Genomic DNA, 22352 nt, shown 5'->3' with positions numbered 1-22352 from the left:
GGGCTGGCGGGTGGGGGGTGGCTTCAGTCTTCCAGGACTGAGCCCTAACCTGTGGGATCGCTCAGACGCTATCTGTGGGTGCACAGCGTCAGAGCTGAGTGAGATTGTCGGACCCCCAGCTGGTGTTACACAGTTGCTGTTGGGCACCCCCCCATCTGGTATCAGAAGTCTCATGAGTGTGGCCCTGGCGTCTGAGGGAGGGAGACACATAGGAGGACTGGGGCGCTTTTCCTGAACAATTCCGGACCGGGGTTGTTAATTCCTTGACCAGGAGGGTGATGATGGCTAGCTTACAAGGGTGTTATGAGGACTAAACGGAATGATCTTTGCAGTGGATTTGACACACGCACAAATTCTAGTGTGCCACAAAATTGTACCTCTTGATTGCGTCTAAGTCAACCTACGTGTTTTAAGGTGCACGCTCAATAAAATGCGTCTAAGTATTTGAGGATACAGTTTGATCAGTTTTGCAGCGTGTATACACCAGTGGAACCCCCGCCGCAGCTGGGTTCTGGAACATTACCAGCACCCCAGAACGTTCCCTCCTGCCCTTCACCGCAGGCCCTGCCCCCACCCCAGCTCCAGGCTTTCTGTTGCTATAGATTTGTTCTCTAGCATTTTGTTTGAATGGAATTGCCCTCAGTAGATTCGCCCATTCGTCACATGTATCTGGAGTTCACTGCTCTTTGCTTCACTCTCCTGCTGGCTGCCTGTGGTCCGGTTGGGGGCCATTGTGCACAAAGCCTCCGTGAACATTCATGAACAAGTCTTGGTGGATATACGTGCTCTCTTTCTTTTTTTTTTTTTTTTTTGGACAGATCCTGCCGCGGGTTTCTTGGTACCCATAGCCCAGGAGGACAGCAGCCCCGCACAGACAGAAGCCCAGGGGTCACGCCGGTCCTCCCGTCCTCACGCTGGGAGGCAGAAGCCTCTATGCTGGAGCCTGCGTGGGGGCCTGGGCACCTGTGGGAGCCTGAGCCACAGCAGGACCTGCAGCCTGGGCCTTGGTTTGCGTCTTGGCCTTGGACTCTGGCCGGCAGAGCCCGAGACCCTTGGCAATGCCGCACAAGCATGTTTCCCCAGCTTGGGGTGAGCGATGCAGGCAAGTCGACTGAGCTTGCGGCTGCCGCTCTTTGGGATCTTGGGCTTGACCTCCTTGGGCTGGACGAGGGCCTTGGCAGCCTCGGCACGTGCACTCATGGCCTTGGCCTTGTTGGCCCGCATCTTCTTCAGGCCCTTCTTCTTGTGCTCCCTGGCAGCACGCACGTTACCCAGGAACTTGGGTTCTACCCCTGATGAGAGTCATATCTTTGTGACTGGGGTCTCTTGATGCCGTTTCTGTGCCGTCTTCATGACCGGTTGTGCGTGGTGTGATTCTTGGAGTTGGCCACGTCTGCACGGAAGCCCGCGGTGCCCGAAGCGCCTCGGACCGGAAGAGAAAGAGAAAGACTGGATATTATGTTCTTACTTCTTTGGGGTAGGTGCCTAGCGGTGACTGCTGGGAAGCATGGTAAGATCTGTAAGCGGGTGCTATTAAGAAACGGCTAACTGTCTTCCAGAGTAGCTGTGTCATTCCCACTCCTGCTGAAGCACAGGAGAGTTCTGGCGCCTTCGCTACCGTGGTAACATTAATTATGACTCTGAGCTCTCCCTCTAGCAGGGGAGGAAGGAATTTAGCCTCATCTATTTTCAGGGCTATCCCCACAACACACACACAGACACACAAACACGTGGTGGGAGAAGAACGAAGCCTGGGTCTCACCCTGTCTACACCACTTACCACTGAGTTCTCCATTTTCCTGGATTATTTGACATCTGCCAACCCCGCCATGGCTGAGCCCCACACAGCTGTTCCCCTGTGAGGTCCTTCTGCCTGGGGCACTAGAAGAAAAGCACAGATTAATAGCTAAAACTGTTATTCTGCCACATATAAAGCACTTAGCACAATCCCAGACCCATAGATGATGCTTAGTTAAGGCTTCCTCTCCCTTAATAGAGGGGGGAGTTGTTCTCTCCCCTGTCGGAGATGCATTTTGAGCTGACGGCGAGGACTGGCGCTGGGAGTATTACAGAGAGTGCAGCTGCCCCCCGAGAAGCCTCGGTCAGCTGTCTGGCCTGAGAATGGTCTACGGTGACCACTTGACTCCAAGCTCCTGCTGCACCTTGTTCCTGTTGTCGATCCCGCAGAGCCGCAAGCAATATTCCAGTTAATAAAGGGACATCTCCTAAGTGTGCTTGCTCGCCACTGGCCACCTTCTCCACCTCGAAAATGGGGCTCTGGAGTGAGAGGTTTTGACCTTTATTCCTGCTCGCTGTTATGAACCATTGATTCAGGTTGTAAAATCTGCGTCGACCATCTTCTGTTGCAAACGTAAGTCTCGGTGCCTGGCAACCAGGCAGCTGGTACACATATTGATCGAATAAATGAATGAATGAATCATGGACTGTTGGTGATTTTATGGATGTGGACATGACCTGTTGAAGTTAATCGTGCTCTGTGGGGCCATTTCTGCTTGAGGGAAACGTTCTGCCACGGCCAGCCTGTCTAATCCCTGCACACCTGGGGAAAGCAGTTGGGAACCTGGGGCAGGTCACTGGAGCCTTCCTTGGACACTTGGGTCCCTTGGAAAGAACCACCCAGGGTCCTCTGCTCTTGGGTGTCCCCTATGGGCCGGCACACAGTAATGGACATCCAGTCCTTCTTCCTTTATCCTGAAGAAACATTTTTCCTAGTGCCTAAAGGAAGATGAGCCCTTAGACTCTAAACTACCATTGAATGGATTTTTCATTTATTTTCCCCCTGGTTAAGTGCTGTTTTAATAACTAATCTTTTAAAAGAAATTCTACTTTATTCCTTTAAAAGTAAATATTTCAGCCAATAAACACATGAAAAAACCTGCTCAATATCACTAATCATTAGGGAAATGTAAATCAAAACTGTTGTGAGATACCAATATACATTCATTAGGATGGCTACTATCAAAAAAACAGAAAACAGCAAGTGTTGGAGGAGATTTGGAGAAAAGGGAATCCTTGTGCTCTGTTGGTAGAAAGGCAAATTGATGCTGCTACCATAGAAAACAGTATGGAGGCCCCTAAAAAAATTAAAAACAGAAGTACCATATGATCCAGCAATCCCACGTTTGGGCATACACCCAAAGAATTGAAAGCAGTGGGACACCTGGGTGGCTCAGTCAGCTGAGCGTCCGTCCATCTGTCTGACTCCTGATTTCAGCTAAGGTTGTGATCTTGGGGTCTTGGGATGGAGCCAACCCCCGGGCTCCATGCTCAGCAGGGAGACTGCTTGAGTTTCTCTCTCCCTCTGCCCCTCCCCCTCACTCGCTCTCAAATAAATAAATCTTTTTTAAAAAGCATTGAAAGCAGAGACTCAGAGATATTTGTACATCCATGTTTATAGCAGCATTTATTCACAGTAACTAAAACGTGGAAGCAACCCAGCATCCATGGAGGGAAGAATGGATAAGCAAAGTGTGGTATATACATACACTGGAATATTATTCTGCAGCCTTTAAATGGAAGGACATCCTGGGGGCACCTGGCTGGCTCTGTCAGGAGACTGTGCAACTCTTGATCTCGCGGTGTGAGTTCGAGCCCCCTGTTGGGTGTAGAGATTACTTAAAAATAAAATCTTTAAAAAATAAAAGGAAGGACATTCTGATCCAGGCTACAATGTGGATGAACTTTGAGGACATTATGCTAAATAAAATAAGTCAGCCAGGTGAAGATAAATATTGTATGATTCCTCTTAAATGAGGTACTTAGTCAAATTCATAAATATGGAAAGTGGAATGGGGGTTGCCAGGGGCTCGAGAAGGCGAGAAGGAAGAGTGACTGTTTAATGGGTACAGAGCTTCAGTTTTACAAGACGAAAAGAGTTCTAAATGTATTTAACATCCCTGAACAGTACATTTAAATATGGTTGAGATGGCAGATTTTGTGTATTTTACTACAATAAAAAAATTAGAAAAAAGGAAATGTCTCCTGAGTTAATATTTACATAATTTGACTCTTTTTCTTTTCTTTAACCTATTATGTGTATTATCTCCAATTTTGCTCGTATTATCTCTCAGGTTACTGAAGTCTTTTGGCTTCATGTTACTGTGTGTGCATGCAGGTCAGCCTTTTGGTTTGTTCTGTTCTGTTTCATGTCATTTTCTTCAACAATTCTTTCATCCTCTTAGTAGGTGCCGGGACTTCATAGATTCATTACTGATTTCCTTTCAATGTTTTATTTACTTCACTTTAAGTATGCAGTGAGGGGTTTCAGCAGGAGGGAGTTTTGGGGGTACACACATGCACCCGCATATCTCTTTGCCAAATCTCCCCCACCCTCACCCCAATACACTCCTGGGTTTGATCCAGAGCTGTGGGGGGCGGGGGTGGGACTACAAATAAAAAAGAGGAATCACTGGTATCTCTGCTAAGTGCTGCTTCCCGCCCTGAGAGATCCTGGCCACGGTGTAAGGAGTGGAGGGCACTGTCCTCAGGAATGAGGGGACATGGGAGCAGCCACAGGTCACAAGGAGCAGGTGCCTCATCCTTTACATACTTTGCCTTATTTAATTCTAAGAGATAAAATTTAAAAGCCCCATGAGGTAGGTAGTTTATTATTACCCCATTTTCTGGAGAGGAAACCAGTTCAGGGTGCGTCAGAAACTAGCCAAGGTCATATAACGCATGTGGAGAGGCCCGTGGGGTTTGAAGCCAGGTCTGCATGATCCTCCGGGCCTGTGTCCCCCGAGGTTGCCATTGGCGGCCTCCCCTCGGGACGGCTGAATCTGCTGGAGGCAGCGATGGAGTCCCCGCAACTGCAGGCAGGCTGGCCTCACGGCTCCTCCTTTCTCTCTTTAACCCCAATTTTGCAAATGTCAAGGGGGAAACGCTGACGTGGGCTGCGGCAGTCGGGACAGGCCACCCCTCGGCTCCCAGAGCCGGTGGTGGGTCCCCGCCCTCAGCTGAGGTGCCCTGGGGCTGCCTGGGCTCCTGGCTCCCCCACCTAGCTCTGTGACTTCAGAGAACGATTTCATGTTGGAGCTAAACAGCTTCCTCCTCCGTAAAATGGAAGCAACAGTAAGGCCTCCTTAGGATAGTTACGTAGATGAAATAAAATCACACTCCAAGTGCTTGGTGAAGACCGTAGTTCTCTCACTATGGTGATTCTCCATCTCTGTGGGCGAACCCTTGGCTCTAGTTCAACCTGAAGGGGGGAAACCCTGGCGGGGGTGCCAGGAAATCATTGCACCACAGTCCACAGGCCCACAGCCCCTCTTCAGGGGAACCCTAAGTCCCTCCTCCCCAGTGGGACAGCCCAGTGGTCGTGCCATGAGCCCCGCCCTTCCGCAAGGACACGCGAGGCCAGGGGGCTGAGGCTTACCCGCACACCTGTTGGCAATTGACCAAGCTGTGCGCCAGGCCGAGGAGACGCAGGGGACTGCAGAGGCTGGGCAGGGCTCGGAGCTGGGTTTGCCCTCTTGAGAGCAGGTCTGAGAAGATGCTCAGAAGGGGGCCAAGACTGAGCGTAGCCGTGCAGCCGTGGCCCGGGGCTGCTGGGGGAATCTAGAAAAACGGAATTCCCTGCTGAAAGGGGATCGGAAGGTATGGACAAATGCCCTCCTACCTGATGGTTTCCAGGGGACAAACCACTAGGAATGAGCAGAGGAGGTATGGCTCCGTTGGAATGGAGCCGAGCAGACGGAGAGTAATGCCTTCCCGGAAGACTTTGCCTTGATGGCGGCCTGGGGAGAAAGCTCTCCAACAAGGGGAAAGGGAGGAAGGAAGGCTCTAGTATCAGAGCAGCCGGAGGCTAGGGTCTGTGTGGGAGGAGCCTGAGAACCCAGGGCCTCCTGCTAGGACCGCCCTGGAAAGAGGTTCAGGAGGGCAGGGCCTGAAGCCAGGCCCGAGGTCCGTAAAGACGGACAATAAGCTGTGTTCTGGGTGAAGTAACCGGTCAGGAAGGCGGGAGAGACAGGTCATGTGATGGTTAATCTTATGGGTCAGCTTGACGGGGCCAGGGGTGCCCCGATACTTGGTTGAACATTATTCTGGGGGTGGGGGGTGGTATGTGAGGATGTTTCCAGAAGAGATTAGTATTTGAATTGGTGGACTGAATAAACCTGATTGTCCTCCCTAATGTGGGTGGGCCCCAGCCCACCTGTTGAAGGCCGAGGTCTAGTCCCATATACGATGCAGGTGTTTCCAACTCCACATCATTATCTCAAGACTCTATCCTTGGAGCAGCCTCTGGGAGCAAGAAAGGCGAGCCGAAAGAAACCTTCCTCTCTGCCTGCCTGACTTCGAGCTGGGAGATCAGTCTTCTGTGCTTGGAATGGAACTTAACCACTGGTTCTCCTGGGCCTCCCGCCTGCAGACAGCAGAATGTGTGACTTCTCTGCCTCCATGATCACAGGAGCCAGTTCCTCAAAATGAATCTCTTCGTAGATAGATGGGTGGATCTACCTTAGGCAGATCTCCTATTGATTCTATTTCTTCGGAGAACTCTAATACAGGTAACCAAGTGGGAGACAAAATAGAAGGTGCATAGAATGCCCGGGGCGGCGGCGGGGGAGTGCAGCAGGAAGGAGGTCAGGTCAGGCTACCAAGTACAATCAGCAAGAACCTCCTCATGGATACCAGACCGGCACAGCAACGTCTCCTTCATGTAGACTTTGGGGTTTCCAGTTTCTAATTCTCCATGTCCTGAGAGCTGAGGGAGATCCATGTACAAAAATCTCAGGGCTGCTAGGTTTATGGATATCCCATTCTTTCCTGAGGGAGGAACCCACAGCACCTCTGAGAATACGTTACCTGCACACAGTCTGACATGGTGAAATATGAGCTTGACCCACACAGCTCAGAGGACACCTTGTTCTACACTGTTAGGGGCTGTGCAGATTTAAGTCCTGTCCAAACCGCTATATCTAGTGACAAGGCCAAGTGGAGGTGAACTTGGGCCAGATGGAGTAGAGAAAGCTGATTTGGTATGCGATGCACCTGCCGGGACAGGCTAGGCATTCTCTATGCTGGAAGGAGGACCCATCTGATGTTCCAGAGACGGGTGAACACCATCTAGGGCCCAGCATGGTTGGTTTGTAATTCTCCTGGGAGCTTCTTGGGTATAGTTTGAAACCAGCCCCTGTACTCGGGGCAGGGAGAGATGGAAGGAGGAGGCAGCCAAGGAGGTTAGCAGGTGGCAGGTATAATAAGCGAAGGGGTCAACTTTTGATGACCGTCCCCAACAGGGTGGTCCCCCTGATCGGTAGAGGGAACGCGTCATCTTCAGAGGACCGGGCAGGTGTTGGCGTTAGGAAAGTCAGGCATGTGGTGGGTAACGTGGGTCTTGTGCTCAGTTTTAGAAAAGAACCTGGCTCTAGAGGAACCAGGGCACTGGGAAGCTCACAAGGCCGGGAATGGGGTCCAGAAGAGCATGGGGAGAACCAGCTCCAAGAACGGGCCAGGCCTCTCCTCTGGGCTCCCTCAGCTCCTGGGTCTACTGACTGTATTGTAAGTGCAATTCTATGGAGGCTTCTGTCAGCCGCATGACCAATGGGTTCCTAGGGGCCAGCACCATGTCTTAGCTGTCTCTGTGTCCCTGGTGCCCTGCAGCGTGCTTGGCACGCAGCAAGTGCTCAGTGAGCGTGTGCTGAAAGAACAGGGGACTCAGTATGGAGCCCCCCAACATAGTGAACCAGAGCTGCTTGTTCAGAACCAGGCTGGCCCGGAGCCTGGATGAGCAGTCTGTGAGTGAGGTGTGGGGCTGAGATCCAGGCGCGCCCCAGACTTCACGGTCCTCTGGCTGGGTTGTTGTGGTCATGGTTTCTAGAGGCGGGAGAAGGAAGGGGATCACTTTGTTTCGATCAATAATTAGACAAAAGTAAATGAACACTTGTGTTTTAGGGGGCTCAGGAAATGAGTGTGGCTTGCTTTGGTGTTTGATTCCTTCCAAGCTGTCTTCCCTTGTGCTGTGATTTTCACCATGAGTTTTGCCACCCAGAGGAGCCATGTCACTTAACGCCTCCCTCCCTCAGCTTCAAGTAGGAGCCCAGGGCCCCAGAGTGTTTGTCTGTCACGTGGCCCAGGAGCACCCCAGAGCCCCGTGGTGAGAGGAGCCGGGGCGACAGACGGCTCTTCTGTAGGAAGAAGATGGGCAGGCTTGCAGATTTTTCCCCAGCAGCTGAACGACATTTCTGGAGAAAGCACTCCCTGCAGAACCAACATACAGCATAACATGCTATCAACCTCTTGCAACGAAAAGGCCAGCCAAGGTGTCTTGATGGTATAAGAAGCTGAGAGCTTGGCTACTTGCCCCTTAAGCCTATTTCCTCTGGTTCCTGGGAGAAACTCAGCCGCGTGTCCCAGCCTCCTTTGCAGTTAGGTGTGGCCTTGTGGTTGTGTTCTAGCCAAAAAAGTGGGAGCGAGCGTGGTGCAGGCTGCTCTCAGGACTAGCCCACAGAACTCTGCCATTTGCGATCCTCCATGTACCCCTTGTGAGCCCTAGTCCCCAGAAGGCCAATCCAGAGAGGCCACTGTGCCGCTCAGGTGTATGGCTTCAGTGATCGATGGAATTTGGAGGTGTCAGAGGTAGAGAGGAGGCTTTTAGGGTCTGGGGTAGCAACCATAGAGAATCTCTGAGCAGGGATGCCAAAATAGACAAGAGTATAATTGCTGTCCTCTATCTGGACTCCATCCAAAGAGAGTAAAGGGAGGCCAGCCAAGTAAGGAGGTCCCAGGAGCCATATTTAGCAGAAGGGGAGCCTCTGACTGTTGGTGGCTCTTGCTTTATCTCACACAGCAGGCTGTTCTGTAACAGGTCCCCCCGGGTCCTGGAAGGCCCTGGCAAACATGTCCCCATCATGGGGAATGCATAGGTAAAAAAAAAAAAAAAAAGCCTGCAATCCTCACACATTTGCTCTGACTTTTTACTTCTCATTAGCTGTATTGAATTATCTGGAGATTTACAATGATCTGTTCAGAATATTATGCATATATATATTTTAAGGATTTTTTTTTTTTTACAGGAAAGACAAAGCAGGCCCTAGTCAGGGGAGGGGCAGAGAGAGAGGGACAAGCAGACTCCCCACTGGTCAGGGAGCCCTACACAGGGCTCGATCCCAGGACCCCGTGATCATGACTTGAGCCGAAGTCCGATGCTTAACCAACTGAGCCACCCAGGTGACCCCAGAATATATTTTGTTCCTGAAATAGAGGTACTAGAAATTCATCATAGAAACTAGATGTAATTTTTTCATAGAAACAATGTAATAGGATTATGATTCTAGCCAAGGTCTGACACAATATTTATAGAAATGATCAGAAATTGCATAGTAACGAATGTGTCAGTGAAGACCTCCCCTGGCACAGTGGAGAGCCTTCTGAGATGTCTATAAATCAGTCAAGTAGGACAGTGCAGTAACCAATCCCAGTAAAGCTCCAAAAAATGTATGAGAGAGGTTCCCTGGGGTCAGGAAGCAGAGAGCCCAGACGCTCAGTGTGTCGGCGGGCTATTGTAGGGTGAACTGTCCAGGTCATCTGTGTTGAACCATGTCAGTCCACGGTTGACTGGAGACCCCAGCTGTCAGGCTTCCAGGCACTTTTATGAAATATTCTGTCCTCATCAAAGGGCTTTGGAACACTGGGTCATCTCTGGAATCACAAGAGGCCAAACTCAGAGGCCCAAGCTATTTTTAAATTCTCCTTCCCCCACCACCAGCCTCCCACACAACGTTGTCTTCATAAAACTGGAAAACCAAAACCTTTGTAAAGAAAAGAAAGTTCAATCGACACAATTTGGAGAAAAGAGACATGTGGCCGCTGCTTTCTCTCTGTTGTAAATACCCCTTTTCCACCGAACTCGCATCGGAACATCTGTGAGCTTTGTGCTCCCTGCCCTTGTCCCGGTGAGTTTTGCCATGAAGGGGGTTTAGGGAAGGAATACCTGGCATTCTTCAGGTAAGAACAGCCTATGGCTTGCATAGACCCAGTTCCATCAGAGCAATATCCGGTGTCACGATGGTGCCTCATGCCATCACAAAATCTCACAGGAGAAGAAAATAACACGAGATTATGGATTTCCTCAGCCCTTCCAGAATGCACTGATAACAACAGTGATGTATTTGGACGCGTGACTAGTACATGCTGTGAGGAGGCAAAAGCCGGGAGCCGCGGGTCAGTTTTTATCACCTGTTCAATGATGAGAATTATAGATGTATCATTTATAAAGCAGTTTTACGAGACCCTGATTTCTTTTAGACCCAGTTTCCCCACACACAGGCCAGTGGGCTCATGGGTTATGTTTGGCTCACAGGAGGCGCATTTAGCAGCTGCTCAGCCAAGCAGAGGAAACTTTGCTGCAGGTCCAGGAGGATCTCAAGCCCAGACCAAGAGGAGACGGTGCCCACTTCCACCGGGGCTGGTAAATGTTGAGATGGAGTCTGCCATTTTCCCTGCGGTTCCCTGCTCAAGGCTGCAGGATCTTTGGGAACTTGTGAGAGAGGGCCCTCCTGCTCTGTGGCCGGCAGATCTGAGAGGACAGAGTACCTGGAACCTGGAAGTTTCTTCCCTCATTGACTAGCAGGAAGAGGCGCCTAGGAAGCTCACCACCCCTCTCCCCTGCTGAACAGAGTGATAGACACTTCTTCCTTTGGTTGTGATGGACTATGAGCAACGGCCGTCAGCAGGTGGGGGGCTCTGATGCAAGCCCCTGAGAAATGCCATGGCTCCCGGGGAGGTGCCCGCGATCCAGCCTCTGGGAGGGACAGGTGCTCGCGGTGTGTGAGCGGGAGGGCAAGGGCCCAGCTGCCCATGCGATTTGTGGCCCTTTCTGCGCCCCTGGGCTGTCTGTCCTCAGAAATCGCACGTTGGCCGTTTTGATTGCAGTTGGTCCTTGAAATGAGAGGGGAGGAGGTAGAATGCCCAAGAATACCAAGAAAAGAGAAATTAGGCTCGCAAGCCGAATGCTGAATGATTTTTAGGTCCCACGAGAGGCCAGGATCCTTGGACTCTTCAGGCACATATTACAACCCCCCATCAAAATGGCCTCAGTATCCTCCTCACCCCCAGACGCTTCTCATCGTCAGCACTGTCCACGCTTTGCTTCTTGCTCCAACCCTCTTGCAGGATGATAGAGGAACCGAGGGACGGGACTGGGGTGGTGCAGGGGAGAGAGGGGCAGGGCCAGCCATGCAGGTGGACCAGGGTGTCAGAAGCCATCCTGCTAGGGTTGGCACCCCCTCACCCTGCCCCCCCAGGTTAGCACGGTACATGCACCTTGAACCAGAGGGACTTCGCGGGGTCTCAACCCAAGACAGCTCCGGAGCCAAGGAAGCGTCTGTCCACATGGGGACATCAGGGCAGAACCTCGTGCAGACTCGGGGGAGAACCAGCAGTTTGGGGCAGATACCTCCTGGTAGGTAAGTCCCACTGGGAGAGGAGACAGCGGCTTTTACTTCTGGTGAGGTGTGCCTTCCGCACGAGGCCAGTCCTCAGCAGGGGGTTCTGCAGGAGCGCCCATCTCCCCCTTGCAGGAGGGAAACCTCGTGGCTTCGGAACCCGCCCTGTCCCTCACGCAGTGGCTGAGGCCCCCTCGGCTCGAAGCTGTGGTGACACTCCCCGCCAGTAGGCGGGACCTGGGCATTGTGACCTCAGCTGTTCCGCACACACAGAGGTGGTCATCCTGCCCTTACCTTGGCCTGTAATCTGCATAGGACAGTGGCCTGGTCACAGGGGCCCATTGTGGGGAGGTTGGGAAGTTAAAGAACACTCTGGCCTCCTCCATCATGTCGGCCAAGAAGGCAGAACTGAAGAAAACGAGCCTGGTAAAGGAGAAACACTGCTGGACAATGTGGGGCCACTCCGAGTTCCTGCTGGCCGGGGCCGTGGGGTGGGGGTGGGGGGTACAGAGAGCTCTCTGATGAATCCTTCTCGGCTTTTCTTTCTCCGCTCTGAGCTCCAAGTGGCCTCTCAGCCCGGAAGGAGGGTGGGACTAATCCGTGGCCTGGGGGCGGGAAGGAAAGAGGCCTCTGCTGACTCCCTGCAGGACAAAGAGCAACGTAATAGCCCCAGCACCTCTAGCCACCCCCGGAGCTGCGTCCCCGGCCGGGCCGTGCCAGGCCCCATTGAAGGGCACGTCCATGGCACACAAGCACCATGTTAGATGATACGATTCGTGCCCCCGATTTGCAGATGAGAAATGGGGGCTCAGAGGGAGTAAATAACCTCCCGGGTGGCATAGCCACAAGCAGCTGAGGTTAGGGTGTGAGTCCGTCTGTCTCCAAAGCCTGAGCTCCTGAAATAATACCCATGCAGTTTCCATAAAGTTATCTCCAAGGGCTTTCCCTGCTCAGGCCCCCAGCAGGAAGAAGGAGGCCTGCGGACCGGGCAGGTGCGTGCTCAGAAAAGGAAGATAAGCTGACAAGGTCTGGGGTGTCTTGACTCAGGTCCTGTGGGGGGGGCGGGCACTGAGGTCAGGTGCAGGAGGACAGGCAGGGGTGGACGGGGGGCCTCTCGAGAGGGCTAGTGTGATCCCCCTCCTCCCCAGTCCTGATGCCTGACAGGCAGTGGACTGCCTACCTCCTCCCTCCACAGAACAAGAACTATAAGGCAGTGTGCCTGGAACTGAAGCCAGAGCCGACCAAAGTAAGAAGCTTTTTTGAGGCCATGCCGGCAGCCAGGCCTGAGACCCGTGGGGAGGTGACTTGGAGTCAGGGGTCATTTGCTGTTCCTGGTGGCCAAGACCTGTCCCAGGTGCTGAGGAATACACGCGAGAGAGACAAGCTCTCAGCTCTCACAGAACTTCACACTAGTAACTAATGTGACACAGAATAAATAAGGAAAACTCAGTAGTGTCACCTGCTAGGCAGAGAATTAAAATAGGGAGGCAGGGCCCTGGGCTCAGCATGAAGCCTGAGGAAGGGAGCTGTGGGCGGAGGAAGGAGCGCATGAAAAGTCCCGGAGGCAGGAATGGGCTTGGCTGTTCAGGGGGCCAGGAGGGCAGTGGCGTGATGAGGTGATGAGCTCCGAGTGAGAGGAGAAGGTGGCGGGAACTACTTCCTAGGTGGGGCCGCCAGCTCTCACCTCCGCCCCAGCCCGAAAGGAGGAACGGAACCTCGGGGGGATCTCTCCTGCCTCGTCCACCCCACATCTGCGATTTCCAATGTTCTGTGTTTCTGCTTCCCACCAACAGACATATGACTACAAAGGAGTAAAACAAGAAGGGCCGTTTACCAAACCAGGAGGGACGCACCAGCTAAGGGTAGGTGTGCCAGCCCAGGGGGCGGGAGCGGCAGGGCACAGTCGAGATGTGGGCCCCCCACCCACAGCTGGGGCAGGTCCCCTGCTGGCGTCTGGGGCTCTGCCCCAGGACCCATGGCTTTACTCCCTCCGCAGCTTTTTGTTTTGTTTTAACTATGTATTTTGAACTAATTTCAGACTTACGGAAAATTTTCAAAAAATTGGGCAATGAATTCTAGTGTACCTTTCACTCAGATTTCCCAAATGTTGACATTTGATCAGGGTTCTCTCTCTCTCTCTCCCTCTCTCTCTCTCTATATATATACATTCACACACACACATATGTATAATATAGGTTTCCTGAATCATCTGGGAGCATGTTTCTCTCAAATTTCAGTGTATACTGTCTAAAAACAAGAACAATCTCTTACATAACCACAGTACAGTGATCAAAATATCAAAGTCAGGACATGAACATTGATTCAGTACTTAGTCTATTTGTACCAATTGTTCCACTAAGGTCTTTCCTAACAAGAAAAACAACTGTTTTGATGTGGGATCCAATCCAGGCCCACACATGGTCTCTAGATTCCATGTCCCTTTAACTTCCTTCCATCTGGAATAGCCCTTGAACCTTTGTTTTTTGGGACATTTTATGAGGATTATAGGTCATTTATTTTGCAGACTGACCCTTCATTTGGGTGGTCTGATGCTCCCCGGTGATTAGACTTGGCTGCACATTTTTGGGGGTCACATCACGGAAAAAAGGCGTGCCCTTCAGTGCATCTTATTGGGTGGCACATGATGTCTCCATGTCCCACTCTCCCATTTTCTTAACAGCATCTTTTCCTTCCCCCCTAGCGGGAGCCATCTCTCTGTTCCTCCTCATTAGCAATGCCCCAGGATCTTCCTTCCATCCAAGACATTTCCTTACTCCTTCTCTTCCCTGTTTTATTTCCCCAGAATGAACTCAGGGAGGTGAGGGAAGAGCTCAAGGAAAAAATGGACGAGATCAAACAGGTAACAGGGTGAGACTTTTCAGGACATGGAGGAAAAGGGTAGCACCCAGGAAAATGCAGTGCTGGACTCTGAATAGTGAGGGGAATCAGGAATTGCATGGAAAAAGCCTCAACCTAACTCAGCCTGATCTCCGTTAGTGTTTCGGTGCTGTGCAGCTTAGGATATCTAGTTCTTATTTGTTTGATGCTTAAACCCAGGTTTTCAATGCCAAGGACTCTCTAAGGTGTCCCACTGAAGGTTGAGGAGATAGAACCTTAGTGACAGAGTGAGAGGGACTGACGAGAAAGTGGGGGCAGTCACAGACCAGTTCCATTCTCCTTACCCCACTCCCCCCCTTGATTATGCCACAGAGAAGGAACTTTCTTGTTGCTTCTTGGATGGAACCACCTATGGCAAACTCATGAAGAGAGGGAGTGCATAAGCAAGGAGGTGTACAGGAAGCTGTGGTCTGAGCTCTGAGCTCCACTCAGAAGCCTCGCAGTAGCTAGATCTAAGCCCCGCCAAGGCTGGTGGGGGGTGGGAGGCTTCATGCTACATGCATCCTCATCCTTTCGTAGACTCCGTGGGAAGAAAAGGCTTAGATAGGCCACGACACGTCCATTCCTTGAGCTTTATCCAGCTCATTCCAGAGGATCAGCTGCTGCCTTTTTTAAAATGCCACTGAGACGGCTCCAAAGTCGTAATATGTGCTGTGCCTTTCTTCTTCATTAGATAAAGGGCGTAATGGACAAGGATTTTGATAAACTCCAGGAATTCGTGGAGATTATGAAGGTGAGCATTTACTGAGCCCTTTCCATGGGCCGGTACCATACTAGAAAATACAGAAGGAGATGCTAGACCCTGCCCTGTAGCCACTGACAGTCTAGTAGGAAGACCCAAACTCTCTGGAAAGAAGGAAATAGCAAGTACCAAGCTACATGATCATTGGAGTTAATTAGGAGTCTGGAGAAATAAGGAATGAATGTGGGCTGGGATAACCAGACAAATCCTTACAAAGAAAGTGAATCTTTAGGTGAGCTTTGAAGGCTACGTTGGAAGCTTAATGCAAATCTAACCAAAAGCCCAATAAGATTAGTTTTGAACTCAACAATTACTAAGAGGACCATCTAGACTCTAGAATAGTGGTTCTCAAACCTTGATGTGTGTTGGAATTTCCTGGAGCATAAATAAAATAGAGCCCAGGTCCTATTTGGAAGGGGCTTAGACCCTTGGATTTTTTTCACATTCCCCAGATGAAAATTTGAGAACCACTGATGTGGAAGCATAAATAGGCAAAGGCAGGTATCTTTAAATTTTGAAGAGTTACAAGGGGGTACTACCCCCATCAGATATATAAAATTCATACAAAGCCACAATAATCTTGTCTAGATAACTAGCCAAATGAACAAAACCAATGTAGATAACCCTGTAACAACCTCTCCACCAGGGATACCTGGGAGGATTTAAAAATCAGTATACCCAGTCCCTGGCCCAGATGGACTGAATAAAAATCTCCAGGGTGGGTCACAGTTGCTTAAAACTCTCAAAGCGATTCTGATGCTTTCCCCTGGATAACAACCAGATCCTAAACACTTTAGCAGTAGCTATTAACCTTGGCTGCATAGCGCAATCACCTGTATTGTGGCTTTGACCTTCTACCCAGGCTGCACCCCAGAACAACGAAATCCGAGCCTGTTGAGATGAGGTCCAGGCATCAGTATGTTTAAAGATCACCAGGTGATTCCATTGCACACTCAAGGTTGGGAACCGCAGTTCCATAAAATTTAAAAGATAATAAAGATGATTTTTAAAATGTTAGAAGAAAAGGATTATGTATTCATATTAAGAACATTGCTGGATTATATGAAGATAAACTTAATTCAGTTAATATTGTAAAAACTGAAATAGTCCATAAAGTGAATTTAAATAATGAAAACCAATAAGAATAAATTATATATAAATATTTAACTGGATGGTCTAAATACAGCAGAAGAAATCACAAAGGAAATATATTTTTTTAAAGATTTATTTATTTATTTGAGAGAGCGAGAATGAGAGAGAGTACATGAGAGGGGGGAGGGTCAGAGGGAGAAGCAGGCTCCTTGCTGAGCAGGGAGCCCGATGCGGGACTCGATCCCGGGACTCCAGGATCATGACCTGAGCCGAAGGCAGTTGCTTAACCAACTGAGCCACCCAGGCGCCCACAAAGGAAATATTGATACATTTAACAATATAAAAATTTAAAAATCATAACAGGAAGTTACCATAAACAGAATTAAAAAGCAAACAACAATTTGGGGGAAATAATTTTCTACAAATACAATAAACATCTATAAAAGTTTTTTATCTGTAACATATAAAGCTCACACAAATCAATAAGAACCAAATAGGAAAATGGGCAAAGGGTATGAACAAACCACAAAAGAGAATACAACTAAAAAGCAACACATATATTTAAAACATTTACCTTGTGCATAATCAATTAAATGCCAAATGAAAACAATTCTTAGGTCATTGTCACATTCAACTAAGTGAAATTTTTAAGATTTTAATTACGTATTTGAGAGAGAGAGCGTGGGTGTACAACACTGGGGGGAGGGCATGGAGAGAGAGGGAGAGAGAGATTCCCAAGCAGACTCCCTGCTGAGCGTGGAGCCTGACACAGGGTTCCAGCCCAGGACCCGGAGATCATGACCAGAGCTAAAATCAAGAGTCAGACACTTAACCGACTGAGCCACCCAGGCGACCAAATAAGCGAAATTTTAATTTATGACAATTATAGAACAATGCAGAAATGCTCTTATACTGCTGATCAGAGTGTAGGTTAGTACAACATTGGAAGGGAATTAGATAATAGGTATCAAAAAAGATCAAACCCCTTGACTTATCAATTCCTCTTCTCACAATTTAACCTGTGAGAATAATCAAAAATACTAGCATGGGTATATGTAAAAAGATGTTCATCACAGGATTATTTATAATAGCAAAACTTTGGAATCCACGGTTTTCAACAGTAGAAGAATAGCCATATAAATTAGGGTATATCCATAGAATGAAAACTAGGAACTATTGGAAACCGTGTTTAGAAAGAATTCTTACAGGTGTACCTGGCTGCCTCAGTCGGCAGAGCACGTGACTCTCAATCTCAGAGTTATGAGTTTAAGCCTCATGTTGGGCATCGAGCCTACTTTAAAAAAAATAATAATAAGAGCAATGCCATGGTTGAGTTAGATGTTAACATTAAGGGGAAACTGAGTAAAAGGTATATGGGAACTCTTTGTACTGTCCTTGCAACTCTCAGTAGAGCCCAAAATATTTCAAAATAAAAAGCTTATTTAAAAAAATAGAATGCTTATAATGAGAAATGAAAAAGCAAGATATAAGTAATCTATACAGGCTGATCTCAGTTAAGTGAAAAAAAAAAAACCAACTAAGTAAATATTTAGAAAAAAGACTAGAAAGAAATATACCAAAAGGGTTAATAGCAATTATTGCTATGTGATGAGATTAATTTGTTCTTTTATGTTCCTCTATATTGTCCAAATTTTCTACAAAGGGCGTGTATTATTTCTATATTAAGATGCAAACACAGTGTTTTGTTAGTGGGCAGGACTGGGGATTGAAAGGCACAAAGGAGGCTATTTTGGGCACAGGAACAGCTTGCGCACAGCATGGAAGCAGGATGAACGTGAAGTGTATCATGGTCAGTGGGGAGATCAGTCATGCAAGTGGGATCATCTGGGGAAGCTGTGAGAAATAAAATAGAATGGGCACAAAGGCAGTAGATAATGAAGGCTTTTGAAAGACAGGCAGACAGGTTGGGACTTGGTTGTGTAAACAGTAAGAGATCTCTGGAGATTCTTAATCAAAGAACATGCTAGAGGCAGCACTTCAGAAAGGCTGAGCGGGCAGCTGTTTGCAGGTGGCCCCGGGCAGGGCGGGCAGGAGAGCAGGGGTGGGGGCCGTCTGGAGCAAGACATCAGGCAGGAAGCCACTTCCCCACTCAAGATGAGGGACGCTGGACCAGGTGTGGGAACAGAAGGAAAACAGTAAATCTGAAAGATGCATCGAAGGAAAAATAATATTCTTGGTGACTGATGCAACAAAGAGAATGAAGGAGAAGCAAGCATCCATGACCCCAAAGGCAATCCAGATGGGTAGAAGAAAGCGGTGACCATGACAAGGACAGGTGGCAAAGAGCTGATTTAGAAGAGGAAACAAGGAGATCACTTTGGGACATGAGTTTGAAGTAATAGTGAGACTTCTAAGAATGGGGGACATTTTGACTCTGATAATTTGAACCCAAGGGGCATTTCCACTTCAAGGATATTTTTGCTGTATTTACGAGTACAGCTACTTTATTCAAAATGTATAGCACTTAAAAATGCTTTTCAAGGGGCGCCCGGGTGGCTCAGTTGTTAAGCGGCTGCCTTCGGCTCAGGTTGTGGTCCCAGGGTCCTGGAATCGAGCCCCGCATCAGGCTCCCTGCTCGGCGGAGAGCCTGCTTCTCCCTCTCCCTCTCTCTGCTGCTCTGCCTACTTGTGCTCTCTCTCTCTGTGTTAAACAAACAAATAAATAAAAATATTAAAAAAAAAAAATGCTTTTCAAGAAGGTATTTTTGAAATCCTCTCCACCCAGACAGTATGATTCCTTGATCAGTTTTCTACCACAGATCTGTAAAGTCTTGCCAAATCTTTCATTTTTTTATTAAATTATGTTTTGAAGGAAATTATATTTCATTTATATTTTATAATGGTCAAGCCAACCCTGTGTTTGTCCGTAACAGATACAATCGGTGATGACATCTGCCATCTTAGACATTCTCTTGTGACCACTGTTTCCATGCCAAGTTTTCCAGATCCAATTTTACAGATCTAAACTCGCCAAGAGGATTTTACTCTTCTTTCAGTTCTTAGTAAATGATAAACGTGAGGTGCCATTTGAGCTACTGTTTCTTTTATGTTGACCATTTCTGCCAGAAATCTGGTTAAAGAAGAAGCAAATGTACATGCACAGGATCTGGGTGCAGGGGTCAAAACATTGGAGTCAAAAGTGTCTTTGAGGGGTGGGTCACAAGATTTATTTTCTCAGCTCCATCATTTTATAGGCATGGAGCCAAAGCAAATAATGGTCTCATCTAAGTGTGGGATCAGGGGAAAAGATTTCCTGTCCTCTGACTCCTCTGGAGACTTTGGAGGAGCCCCTGATGACCCTGCCTGTGCTTTGGCCTCATCATGGAATGGGGGAGGGGCAGGGAAGAGGAGGCATGTATCCCCCAAGGCCAGTGAGGATTCTTGAGGAAGGAGGATGCTGAGGTCATCTCTGAGTGGTTGGCAGAGAGACGCAAGAGAAGAGGATTTCCAAAGCCCTTCAAGATGATCATTCTAGCTTTGAATTTTCTCTTGAAGGAAATGCAGAAGGATATGGATGAGAAGATGGATGTTTTAATAAATATACAGAAGAACAGCAAGCTGTAAGTGTAACCTGCACCCATCTCTCCTCATCCCTAAAGAATCTCCTCCCTTCACTTTGCTAAGTGTCCTCAGGTCTGGAGGACTCTCAGACTCTTCACGGTCCTGTCTTGGTTTCTGTTACCCCAGTGGCTTGGGGTCAAGGTCTTCCCTGGCCACCCACGCTATGGTTATCTCCTTGTCATGTTGGAAATTATTTCCCCAACTCTGCCCCTCCCTGAATCCCCAGTCCCCTTAGAAGAGGGCCAAAGGAACAGCAGGAACTCAGGCTGGTAGGAAAAATAGACACAGACCCACAGCTCCGGCTCAAGAAGATGGATGGAGCTGATGGAACACCACTTTCTCTTCACAAGAAGATGATGGCACTAGAAAACCCAAAAATGGACCCTCTGGATTCCCTTCATCAATGCAGGCCATGCTGCGTAAGTGAAGCCTTACCCTCCCCCTTACTCTGGTGCTACCCCCCAGTCTCCTGCTGCTCCTTGACACCCCCCTCCCCCCGCGCCAGGTCCTCTCGCTCCCTTACCTCTTGCAGTGAAGGGATGGGTTCCACCCCTCTACTGGCCCCGGATGCCTCCCTAGCCCGGAGCCCTCTCTGGGATCCTGCCCGCTAGGCCCGGGGAGATTTCGAAGCCATGCCCAAGTAATACCCAACCCTGGATGTGCCTGCTCCCAAGTACCACTGTATTGTTCTGTCCTTTCCTAGAGTAAGACCCGATGAGGTGCCCAGCAGGCTGGCCATCTTGGACCAGGGAAAAATGATCTTTCTTGTGCCGTTTCTGTCCTCTACAGGAAAAATGTTTGTTGTGTGCCCTAAAGAACAACTACAATCAGGGGTAGGTAGACCCCCGTAAGAAGTCCTTGCCTCAGCCGGGTGCCCCATCATCCCAAAGGCAGTGGGCTCAGGCTGCATTTGTGTCACATCCCACCTGTGGTCATGCAGACTCTGCCCCCCCCCACCTCATCCACTCAGTTGTAGAGGACATGGCACCAGGCAGGAGGGCTTGGGGATCCCAGCCAGGAGACTGCTGCCCAGAGGCTCCCGTGGAGGGGGTGAGGGGGGTGCCTCACTGGCTGCTGAGCTGACCTTGCCTCCTATTCCTGCCTCTCTCTCCCCCTCTAGCAGCAGAAAACTTCCATATCAGGCCTGGCCACCCTTTTCATCCTTGGCTTCTGGAGCTGCTATCTGATTTATCTGTACTTCCATCCCTATGTGGTGGAGGACATGCTCCCAACCTAGGGCCGCCGCGGAACCCATCAGCAGCTCCAGCTCCCCCCACCCCCCGCCCCGCCCCAACACTTTGAGCTGCACGGCAAAGGCTTGTGGCCCTCGGACCTACCACCCTGCCCCAGGCCTACCCCCACCCGGAGATTAAAATCTTCGTTTAAAGCCAAAGCAGGTATCACTGGTTTGAATATCAGCCCCAAACTTCAGTGTGCAAGAGTGTCACTTTTTTTGTTGTTCTAGATCCCCATAGTTCAGACTCCAAGTCCTCTTTCTCCTTCCTGCCGCATCAGTGGGAAATTCTGTCCTGGCCATTCTCAGGGTCATCCCCCTTCCCTTCCGATCCCCCTCCACTCTGCCTGGTTCTGCAAAGGTCTCCAAGGTCCAAAGAGGGGGGAGGCCCCAAGGATAACAGCTGCTTGTCTGTGTGGTTGCAGCAGAGACCCCCATGGCCCTACGCACCTTCTCCCTCTGTGTTCTTTGTTCCTGCACTATGTGCAGGGTGGCGAGACCCAAGAGTCTTGGGTGAGTGGGGAACCCCTGGGCCTGGGGTCTAGCCTGCACTGCTTCCCTTGAGGTCTTGTCTTGGGCAGAACTCAGGGCCCCGTTTTTCCTAGGAACTTCATCCCCTTCGTGGGCTCTGGGGATCCACCTGCCCCACCCTCCTGATGGTTTCCTGTCCCCCGACCCAAAAGAGACATATCCCTTCAAAGGCCTTAGGCCTTTTCAAGAGTGGGATGAGCTGGTGACCTCCAACTGCTCCACTCTGTGTCCTGCCCCAAATCCCCTAACTTGGCCACTAGCTTGAAATGAGAGCAAAGAAAGATACAGAGAAAACAGTATCTCAATAAATTCTCCTGTCATCTGGTGGATTCTTCGGGTTTAGTTTAATGGAGGAGGAATTGGTAGGATTCCATATTTTATTTCACACCAGCTTTCTTGTTTCATCTGTTTGCTAAGTTGGCTGCTTAGACTTTTAGCCAATCTAGTGAATAATTGACCACGTTCTTAATGGCCACATAATAATGAGCCATGTATCGGGTTTCTTTCTTTCTTTTTTTTTTTTAAAGATTTTATTTATTTATTTTGACACAGAGAGAGAGATATCACAAGCAGGCAGATAGGCAGGCAAGAAGGCAGAGGGAGAGGGAGAAGCAGGCTCCCTGCTGAGCACAGAACCCAATGCCGGGGCTCAATCCCAGGACGCCGGGATCACGACCTGAGCCGAAGGCAGACACTTAACCATCTGAGCCACCCAGGTGCCCCTTGGGTTTCTGATATACATTTAACAAACAAAACCCAAAACAAAACCTAGGCCTTGCCCTCAAGGAGCTTATAGCTTTAAAGGAGACATGGTAAACATGTTTATTAAAAATATGGACCATATACAAATAAGGACAATAATCATAGCA

The 22352-nt window shown here is 49.4% G+C and overlaps 1 protein-coding gene and 1 pseudogene across 1 annotated transcript; one reads left to right on the top strand and one right to left on the bottom strand.

Moving 5' to 3' along the window:
• Positions 1 to 931: 931 nt before the first annotated feature.
• On the bottom strand, positions 932 to 11794 carry LOC110574209 (annotated as a pseudogene).
• On the top strand, positions 11793 to 21689 carry TEX35 (testis expressed 35). Its single transcript, XM_021682864.1, has 9 exons — positions 11793 to 11831; positions 12601 to 12651; positions 13199 to 13267; positions 14209 to 14265; positions 14977 to 15036; positions 19653 to 19717; positions 19945 to 20137; positions 20508 to 20551; positions 21638 to 21689. The coding sequence occupies exons 1-9, from the start codon at positions 11793 to 11795 to the stop codon at positions 21687 to 21689; spliced, it is 630 nt and encodes a 209-aa protein (XP_021538539.1).
• The last annotated feature ends 663 nt before the right edge of the window (positions 21690 to 22352 follow it).

This window comes from Neomonachus schauinslandi, chromosome 6 (assembly GCF_002201575.2).
Source record: "Neomonachus schauinslandi chromosome 6, ASM220157v2, whole genome shotgun sequence".
NCBI lineage: Eukaryota > Metazoa > Chordata > Mammalia > Carnivora > Phocidae > Neomonachus > Neomonachus schauinslandi.
Note: the sequence above shows the minus strand (reverse complement) of the source record. Positions and strands in the feature narration are given on the sequence as shown.